At 41.7% G+C, this 10,508-nt stretch overlaps 1 protein-coding gene across 1 annotated transcript in view; it reads right to left on the reverse strand.

Moving 5' to 3' along the window:
- The window catches only part of FRMD4A (FERM domain containing 4A), a 546,990-nt gene extending 537,752 nt beyond the window's left edge, over nucleotides 1–9,238 (reverse strand). Inside the window, exons 1-2 of the mRNA XM_040967964.1 lie at nucleotides 9,033–9,238; nucleotides 8,509–8,640 (exon numbers count right to left, since the gene is read on the reverse strand). Coding sequence (XP_040823898.1) covers nucleotides 8,509–8,553 — 45 coding nt within the window. The 5' untranslated portion in view covers nucleotides 8,554–8,640; nucleotides 9,033–9,238. The remainder of the gene's footprint in view (nucleotides 1–8,508; nucleotides 8,641–9,032) is intronic.
- Nucleotides 9,239–10,508: the final 1,270 nt, after the last annotated feature.

Here is a 10,508-nt window from a genome sequence, read left to right on the forward strand (position 1 = left end):
TCTTATCACGTAATGATGCCTTCTGTATTTATTTCTCTCATGAGATGTAAGTTCTGGGCCAAGGACTATGTGTTACAATAATCTGAGATTCTCAGAGCGCTAAATTGTCAAGAAGTGATCAATCAAGGCTTTAAATTTATGAATTTATTATGTAGAATATAGGATTCTGGAGCCTGCCAAACTTCTTCCAGTATTGAGTTCAGTTTGAATGTCCTGCCTATGACTTTCTGTACTGGCTTCTTCTTATGATTCATCGTTCAACTTAAAGGTCACCTCCTCAGAGAAAGCTTTTTCTATCACTCACTCCAAAATTGTCATCCAAGCTCTGCCTGCAACTCATCCTTTTTAATTGACTATAGGTCACTTATTATGACCTCATAGTTCAATTTATCTTAGTGTTTACAGTTTTGTCTTATCCAGAAAAATGTAGACTTAACAATGGAAGAATGTTTGGTTTTTGTTTCTTTGTTTACCATTTTACTTATGACATTAGAACAGTGTTCAAAAGATAGTAGTTATTTAATAAATATGTTGAATTAATGGGTGACAAATACTCTACACATATGAAGTATTTATACAGGTAAAATATATCCAAAAGTCACATGTTAGAAGGTAATAAGTAAAATTAAAATACATACTCAATCATACACACACACAAGTATATCAAAAAGCTTTGGAGAAAAGTAATTAAATTTTTATTTTAGTGCAAAATGGAACCAAGCTTAGTTTTCTACAACATGCATTTCCATGAACTTTTTGAGGATTCCCCAGTATTTTGCACCAAATGAACTTTATTTAGTTCTATTTTTCATGAACTTTTTGAAGAGGGATGAGAAAAGAGTAGAAAGAGAAAAGCAATCCAGATTCCAGACAGATCCTAACTGAAGATTTTGGTAAGTGTGGCATTTGTGAGGAATGGAAGTAGTTCAATATTGCAATGGTATGAATTAAAAGAGTGGAAGAGGGAACAGTGAAACAAGAAGCTGGATGGATTGACAGAGGCCAGATCTTCAGTTTTGTCCCATATATAATGAGAAACAACTGGAGAATATTGGGTTTTACAAATATCACTTTAGAAAATGAACAGAGGACAGACATAAGTGAAGAGACTGAAAGTGGGAAGTCCAGGTAAGAAAGTCTCTACAGATAACATAGACGGGAGAAGCTGTACTAATGTGGAGGAGAGTAAAATGCAGAAGCTAGAAACTGAGTAAGCAGAAATAGTATGGCCTGCAATTAACTGGATGAGGCAGACGAGGAAGAGCAAGAAGTCAGAGATAAATGCCAGGGTGGCAGGCACCAACCAACTACAGGTGTATAAAAACTGAAGAAAGTAATTCTCTTTGAGGTGAGCTGCATTTGAGATACCTGCAGGGAAAGCAGGTAATAAACCCAGTGTCTCTATTTTCAGTCATCAGGAGCCTGGGTCAAGGCCTGAGCCAAACACTTGAGTTGAAAGTCATCAGTGTTCAACTGAAACCATGAGTGTACACAAAATGGCTTAGGGAGATTAACTGAATCTACCACTTAATCTGTATTGCCAGGTCTATCCTGCAAGAGGAAAATTTCAATATCTAAGGCTATAAACAGCATTCACATTAATGCAACATGACTTGAAGGTAAATGTTCTTGACATTAGAATTCAGCCTCCTTCCTTGACATGTTGCATATGAACTTAGTCAAGCAGGCTTCCAGGACCTTAGATTACAACTAGCCTAATACCATATGTTTCATTAGACTCTGTATCCTGGCATAGAACTCAATGAGAAATGGCTACCTGCACCAGGAACATATGTTCTCCAGAACACCATTAAGCATTGCAAAGCAGCCATACAGTTAATTTTTAGCAGAGATGCACTAATGCCTGATCACTTGTAGCAGGATTGAAAGGCAAGCATTGTGCATCTGCCAGAGAGAACACACTGCTGCACATATTTTAGTCTTCTCCCTAAAGAGAATTAAAAAATGGTGTTATTGAGGACAGGAAGGCAAATTTAAATTTGCTGATTACTGGAGTGGTTCACATGACCCTGGAAACATCTGTTTTTCTAAAATCATCCAATGTCCAGACTTGGATGCACAGAAAGTTGTATTTGGTACTATCTTTTTAGGTTGACTTCTGCTCATGAAAGATTCCAAATAACAGGAGTTCAGATGGATGGTTCAAGCAAATACTACTACTATGTTCTTTGTATTTGCGAAGAATTTCACATGTATATCTTATTGAATTATCCCAAATCTTTAGTAGCAGGCATTGTCATCACATTTTATATAGAGTTGTTTGACCTATCATTGGGCTTCTTCATTTCTATTTATTTTGAGGGAAAAATGAAGCCATGATTTAAGACTGATACTTAACTTCCATGACTCATTTTGTAGGAGTCATATAATGGTGGACAAGATGCAAAGACCACTGTAACTGACATCCATTGTTTTTTCCTTGCTAGCATCACCTTCTGACAAAATAGCTATTTTCCTTCTCTCACCATGTGATTCAGGTGGAGTTAGCAGCCAATCGGAAATGCCCATTACTGAAGTCAGCAATGGCCTGTGACAAGCCTATCACCCAAGAGAAACAGTCAGAATTGGGAGAAGAGTTGTGTTCCCTTAACTTCATTCACTAACTCTAAGGACAACTAACTTAGGGGTGCTGCTAAGGGAGGAGTCTATCAGAGACTAAAGTCACCAAAGAGAAAAGCAAAACAGTCAAGTCAGAGAAATAGGGTCCTGACATTGGCGCTTAGAGTCCTTGATACAGCCTCTTGGAGCTGTATCATTTCTGCAGCTTCTAAGTTATATCATACTTTAATTTTTGCTAATGTTAGTAACTTGAGTTAGTCTCTGCTTTTAAGACTCACAGAGTACAATCTAGCAGAAAATGAAGCAAAAAAAAAATCCAAGTTGGCCACTGAAACAGATAAATATGTACTTTAAACACAAGCTAAGAAGTATTAGTATCAAGATTTCCAATATACCTGTTCAGAAATTGCCTTAGAAGGTGAACAACTATCTTGCTAAATTAGGAAAGAATTCAACTACTGACCTAGACATAATAGTTACACAGTATTTCCCAGAAGCTTTCAAAACAAATCTATGAAACTAATTTCTCACCCTTAGGCTCAAATACTTAGGGCTTCCAATCTGGACATCGTACTCAAATGACCCCACTTATATACAGCTCTTTAAATGACTATACTCTATTTTCATGTCACTATTATTATCTAAATTTCCACAGTTTCAAGCACACAAGTTATCCATCATGAAAATCTGGGTGACATCTTGATTGCATTACAAATTTTGTAAGCCATCTTGATTTAGCCTTTTAACTTCTCTTGAGCTCAGCTTCTTCCTATAATCAGATAGGGTGCCTGACCTGTCTAGACGATTGTGGACATTCAGCGAGATAACAGACACAGAAACATGTTGAAAAACATAAGGACTGCTATTATTAACCCAAGAATAAGATTACTCAAGATTAACCTCAGTCTTATGCTATCCCTTTTCCTATTGAGTTCTGGGTAAATTCATTAGAGCTCTGAAAGGAGACTTGTCACAGAACAATAGGACTTAGTTCACATGCCAACCTGCCTTTTTGATGGTTAACCTCTATCACTCACAACCTCTATCTCCCCATCATAATCTAGTCTCTATTGCAATCTATCCACACTTGTTACCTTCAACGCCTCTTTAATTCTCTTCTCACTATCTCACCTAAACTCAAGAACTAGTTTCTTCATTCTGGCCACCCCTGTACCACAGAGCTTATGAACCCAGATCTACCCAGGGTCACTAGGTGATGAGTTACATACTGTCTTGCTGCAGTTCTGATATGATTCTCTGACACTGTCCTGCAAACTGTTCACTCATAGAGCAACTCTGTCTCTCATCTAACTGCAAGCTTGTGAAAGACTGGCTACATATTTCTTGTACAGGTTGATACTCAGCAAATACATATTTGTTCATTTTAAAAAGAGGATGCCCAATTGAGGAAAATAGTTGCAAAGAGAATTTAAAATGTATTGAAATGAGACAAAGTTACAGAACAGCAGTGTATCAATAGAATAAACTCAAAATAGACCAAGGAATATCATTTCAAAGGAACTCAAATACAACATTAAATTTGGGGGATGGAAAGAACCTTCAAGATCATCTAATTCGCATCTTTCATTGTGAATGTTCACTTATTTCTCTTTTAAATTAGAAATCATGCACATTAAATTTTTCTCTTTGTTTTTTTTTTTTATTTTTTATTATTTTTTTTTATTGGAAAGGCGGATATACAGAGAGGAGAGACAGAGAGGAAGATCTTCCATCCGATGATTCACTCCCCAAGTGAGCCGCAACGGGCCGATACTATGCCGATCCGAAGCCAGGAGCCTCTTCCGGGTCTCCCACGCGGGTGCAGGGTCCCAAAGCTTTGGGCCGTCCTCAACTGCTTTCCCAGGCCACAGGCAGGGAGCTGGAAGGGAAGCGGGGCTGCCGGGATTAGAACCGGCGCCCATATGGGATCCCGGGCGTGCAAGGCGAGGACTTAACCACTTGCGCCACCGCGCCGGGCCCTAAATTTTTCTCTTTGTAAAACATGAATCTTGGTAATTTCTTAAGGCAACCTTAGAGACTGAGACATCTTTTAGGGTTATAAAGTTATTTCTTCTTGCTAGAAGCAAACAGAAAATAGGACGACAGGATTATATATTCAAAAACACAGAAACCACAACATGTCTCAGAGGTGAAGCCCCCTCCAAATTGCCCATGGGGGCTTTTTCAAAGCATTAGAAGATCTTAGTAGCCAAATTTTTGCGCTCTTATACAGATTCACAGAGTGAGACAGAACACTGGCTTGGAACTTGAAGACATACATTTTAAGAGTTTTATACCCTCAATTTCAGTTGTATAAAAACTGACAGGTTCACCAATTCTTACTGGCATATCTTTTGTCTTTAAAAACAGGATTGTGAGAGGGAATGAATCAGATATCTATAGAAAACTTTAACAGGAATGCATAATTTGCATTATTTATTATCTAACCAGCTAATTTATACCACAAACTATTTTCTTACTGCCCCAAAAGGTCAGAGATTCCAGAATCTAGGAATCAAAATGGCCTCTATAGCCTACCATTTCTGCAGCCCTTGGTTAAACACCCCTACAGTAGCCTTAAAAAAAGGATCATTAAGTCCTTGGCTCTAGCATGTGCCAGCGCTCAGGGCTTTCTCAAATTCATAAGGATCTAACAAATTACACTTAGTCAAGAGCTTCCTGTTCTACAAATAGTCTTTTCAAGCTGAAGATTCCCAATAGCATGATGAACTCAGCAGTATCTACTTTTGCTTCCTGAGAATTCTGCAAGCAAGGGGAGGTGTGCTTTACAAGAGCTTGTGAGACTATCAGCACATGTCTAATGAATGCAACTGTTCTTTGGTCACTTTGGTTCCATCTTGCATAGATGATGATCATTCCCCACTATTAACTCTGCATTGAAACAACCCATGACATCTTACTACCATAAGATGCTTAGGGCACACTTACAACCTGAGCGCCTCCTCAGATGACCAAATCCCAGCACTGGTGATAAAGATGTCTTTACTGGTAGTAAAGACTTTTGAAAGGTCATCTGTTACTGTCCAACAGGTAAGTTAGGCTTTTGTGAGGTAAGTCTCCTGATGAAGCAGTGTAAACAAACCCTAATGACCGTCCAACTCAGCTAATATGAAACTTTATGAAACTAATATGAAATTTTATGGGAATATATTCCCCATTCTAAACACAACACTGTCCACATGCTATACTGGAAATAAGGACGAAGTGCTGAATCTAGCATTTGGATAATCCTGAACCCAGGAGCTCTGTTCCAGACACCCTTCTCAGAGATTTTGTGTGTATCAGAACTAAATGGGCCTCTAGGAATTAGTATAACACTCTTAGCTAGAAATGGCATAAGTGAGGCACACAGAAATTGACATATTCAAGATTACACAAGAAGTGGCAGAACTGGCAACAAGGCACAGGTCTCTCCAACCACCTGAATTCTGGATGCTTCTGTAACCAAATAAGTATCTTCATTCCTGAATTATTTAGCATCTAAATTGAATATAACGCCTGGCTGCCTTCTTCTCCAGAAAAAAGGAGCATGACCAAATGACCTCTGCGGTTGTCCCACAGCCCAGTGATTCTCAACAGCACAAAGCCAAAACTGCCCTTGGTCAACCTACTATCTGCTCCTCCCTAGAGTGTGTGCTGAGGAACTCTGGCTGTTGCTAATACACCACTCTTTTTTTCTCACTGCGCAGACACTCAATAAACACCAAGAACTGATTGGTTGTCTGATGAGCTAATAAATAATAGTATTTGCAGCTTCCTTCCTGAACTCATGGCCAAAGCAATGCTGCCAAATGGCCTCTCATCCTCTTTTCTCCTAGAATGAACCGTAAATTGTGAGACTCATCACTAAGCCTGTCAGGGATGTGATTACTAAGGGTGAGAAAGAAAACCCAAGTCCATAGGGGCAAATTTTTTCTGAATCAAATTTGAACTAGAAAATGTGCCCTGACTCTGATTACACATGGTTCTTCAGGGTTGTCCTCTAATGACCTATCACAGTGTCAAGAGCTATTTCCCACAATTTCTGCAGGAGAGCAGAATAAGATCCTATAACCTGGGCAGGAGGGGGGTACTAGAGAAAGATACCAGCACAGAGGCTGTTGACAAACAGGGTAAAATATAAGCTGTATGGGCTACCAATACAGCAGCTATAAAACTTGAGGGCCCAAGGAATGGCGGGTGGGAGAGGTGTGTGCGTGTTGTGTGTGTGTGTGTGTGTGTGTGTGTGTGTGTGTGTGTGTGTGTGTGTGTGTGTGTGTGTGTGTGTGTGTGTGTGTGTGTGTGTGTGTGTAACAGCTGCACCAAATGTTGAGTTGCATTCTGCCTGGCTACCAAAGATTTATTCTGGCCTTGGAGTAAAACAGACACATCTCTTAAGCATCAGGGAGAGTTCAGAACAGAGGCTAAGGCAAGCAGACCTAATTCTCCCCAAAACCATTTTTTTTTTAAAGAAAACATATTCCTTCTCATTCGTGTAACATGGGCTTATTCACATAAAGCCATGTAACAGGGATGTGCATTCATACCTGTTTGTGCATGTAACCAGACTCTAGCTTCCCAGAAGCCTTCTGCTTCTCAGATACATTTTATTGCCAACCACCATCATAAACACTCCAAGCTTTTACCATCCACTTAGTTACTAAAAGATACACAATTGAAGATAAAGCACCACCACATAAAAGCATTTGAGTGAAAGCTGAGGAAAAATGGAATTTGCTTAGAAAAACACTTTCATTCTTTCTGATATCTCTCCCCTATTGAACTGGGGAAATCAGTAGAGGCCCAGACAGTTTTAAGCAATTCAAATGAACCTACAAACCAAATAGCATTTTGGGTAACAAAGAACCAAGATATCTGCCCCTCCTAACTTGGCCAGGCTCCCACCCAGTAGACAGCCTACCCCCCTCCCCCCACTGGTTACTCTTCCAAGTTGCCTTAATGAACTCATCAGGCCTGGCCAAGGCACTTTTCCTCCCCTGTCAAAGAACACAGATCGATAAACACGGCAGAAGCACTTAGGCTTTGTTCATAAAATCTCCTGTGTAAATGTTAGAAGCACTCCCAAGTCCAGCCTGACACAGGCTACTTCCGGCATCAGTAGTTCCCAGGGTTATGGACTGCCAGTTGCAAAAGGGAAGGGAGCAAACCAACAGTAAAGGCAAACCCTGAACTCAATGTCAGGTCAAAGGTCAATCAGTTTAAAATAAGCAGGTGCCACTGTCCTGGGCTGGCTTCAATGTGCTGAAGGTTAGAGGTTTCTTAACATAATGAAAGCCACAGAGAAACTTAAAGTAGGTCGGCAGTTCCTGCACACATCAGTGCCTGGATGTGACCTGCTGTTTCCCTGTGACTTGTAGAAGGAAAAGCAGCCTCCTCTTACTCAGCATGCCAAGTGTCACACGGACTATAGGGAACCTCCTTAGCTGCCTCTGTGGGGACATCTGAGCAGACACAACGGGGCACCAAGAAAAAGACCCTGCTCAATCAAACTGAGTGGAAAAAAAATTCCACAGTTGCCGCAAGAAGGCAAAAACACAAACATGATTTTCTCGACTGAGATTCAAGAGATCCGGGAGTGGTGGCTGAGTGCTGGGTTGGGGAGGAAGCTCACTGCTGATCTATTTCCAGAGGCTCTTAGCACCTGTTTGCAAGCACATCTATCCAAATAGAATTCAGCAACAAGTTTCTAAAATGGCAAATTTGCTGTTTCCTTCCCCTGCGAGTGCTTAGTCATGCTGATACTCTGACCCAAGAAATCATTTCAAAAGAGCCTGCAGGATCAAGTCAAGCAACGTTTAACATGTCTGCAGCCACTGCGGCAGCAGCAGCAGAGGCGGGGGCAGCCCCGAGTGCCCAGAGGCTGCAGCAGCACAGCCTGGGCCCCACCTCCTCCCCCCGCACACTCACCATGAGCAGGCTGAGAGCAGAGTCTGGCACCAGCTGCACTGCCATCGTCTCCAATTCTGATTCCCATGCACAAATACTCCTGCTGAGTCAGTCTGCCTGGGCCCCGGGTGGCTGCACACCATCTACAGTCACCTACAGCAAAGCAGCCAACAATCCAGACTTAGGGTGCAAGAGGCTCAAGGTGAAGACAGGCCACATGTTCCAAGGGGTGGGAGGGGAGTGCAGGGGAGGCAGGGTGGGACCCGTGCTTGGGAAGGCTAATAGGAAGCTGCAGGTTATTTAAAGGTGAGCCCTCCCTCGCTTTGCTAAGCAGCACACACACATAAACCACATCACACAGATATGAAAAAGCATAGAACACGGGATTTTTATGTGCCACCTAAGCCGAATCAGTAATTCTTCTTTTAACTGACAATTAAAATGAAACATTCCCGATTGCAGACAAATCACACTGCCCTAGCCTCCCCCCTCTCTGCGGCTCTCAGCAATTCTGCTGCATAAACATGCAGAATGTCACAACCTACCGTGTGCAATCTGGTCAGTGTCTTCTTTCCTGCAGCTAGGTGTGTCTCTTTTGCAAAATCGAATCCTTGGAAGTGAGAGAGCCGAGTCTGACCATGAGGCACCAGGCAGCAACTGGAGAGCAGCAAATGCTCTTATCCTAGCCGGGGAAGAAGTCACTTTCAGAATGACCCTTTCCACCTTCCCCAAATCTACTTTTGCTCTTCAACTCGGCGGGCAGGCTCAGCTCCCTGTAGGGCTAACATACTTACAAGGAACATGAACTGTTCTGCCTGTTCTGCTAGCGTTCTGAGCTCCCTGCCTATGCCACATGTACGCAGCACAGACACCCTCTACTCTCCCTCCCTCTTTTCCTCCCTCCTTCCTTCTCTCCCTCCCTCCCTCTCCTCCTCTCCCATCTCTCCACAGAGCTGCCAGTTAGGAATTTTGAAGAAGTACCCCCTGGCTCGGGGAGACACAGGAGGCTAATTTGGAGCCAGAGACACTGCTCAAGACAAAGAGCCAAATTAACCTTGAAAACATATCATGCAGTATTTTTCTTGAGAAATCAAGGGAAGAGGGGTTGGGGGAGGGGGAACAGATTAAAAATAAAAGTTAAAGGAAGCCTGTTCAGTATTGTTCCCTGACAAATGGCTCTAAGGCTACCCAGAGTCAAGAGATTTAAGAAAATTAAGACATCTCTCTCTCTTTTTTTTAAAGATTTGTTTATTTTTTTATTGGAAAGTCAGATTGACAGAGAGAAGGAGAGACAGAAAGATCTTCTGTCTGCTAATTCACACCCCAAGTGGCTGCCACAGCCAGGAGATTCTTCCCAGTCTCCCATGCAGGTGCAGGATCTCAAGACTTTGGGCTGTCCTCTACTGCTTTCCCAGTCTACAGGCAGGGAACTGGAGAAGAAGTAGAGCACCCAGGATATGAACAGGTGCCAGTGCCAGTGCCCATAGAAGATCCCGGCACATGCAAGGAGAGGATTTTAGCCACTAAGCTACGGTGCCAGGCCCAATTAAGACATCTTTCACAGAGCACCATCAAGTTTACATGTCTTCTTTCAGAGTCCACAGTCAAAACCAAATGGTGTGGTTATAGCTTTTCATGTCCTTTTCAGATTTCTTCCTCACTTACTTCCCCTAATGACTCCAAAAATTCCTTGGAATTAACTGGACTGTGCAAGAGGTGGGCATTGAAATCCTCCTCTTAAATGACAAAGTGAGGGGAAGAAAAAACGAAAGGCCTTTACATATTCCTATGCAAAAAAATATAGTGGTTTCTGTAAATAGTTCATATATACTTTTTAACAGGATTTAGTTATCATTGTACATGACATGAAGTAAATGCTGAAAAAAAATGTTTACTGAAAAAAATGGAAAGATTCCTCTTTCCTATGGTGACCGAAGTGAGCTTAAACATTGCATCCATGTTATGGAACAACCCCAATGCCAGTGACCTCTGGAACATCTGAGGGAACTGCCCCTGCTATC

The sequence above is a fragment of the Ochotona curzoniae genome, unplaced genomic scaffold (genome assembly GCF_017591425.1).
Source record: "Ochotona curzoniae isolate NIBS_2020 unplaced genomic scaffold, NIBS_Ocur_1.0 scaffold_4683, whole genome shotgun sequence".
Classification (NCBI taxonomy): Eukaryota; Metazoa; Chordata; class Mammalia; order Lagomorpha; family Ochotonidae; genus Ochotona; species Ochotona curzoniae.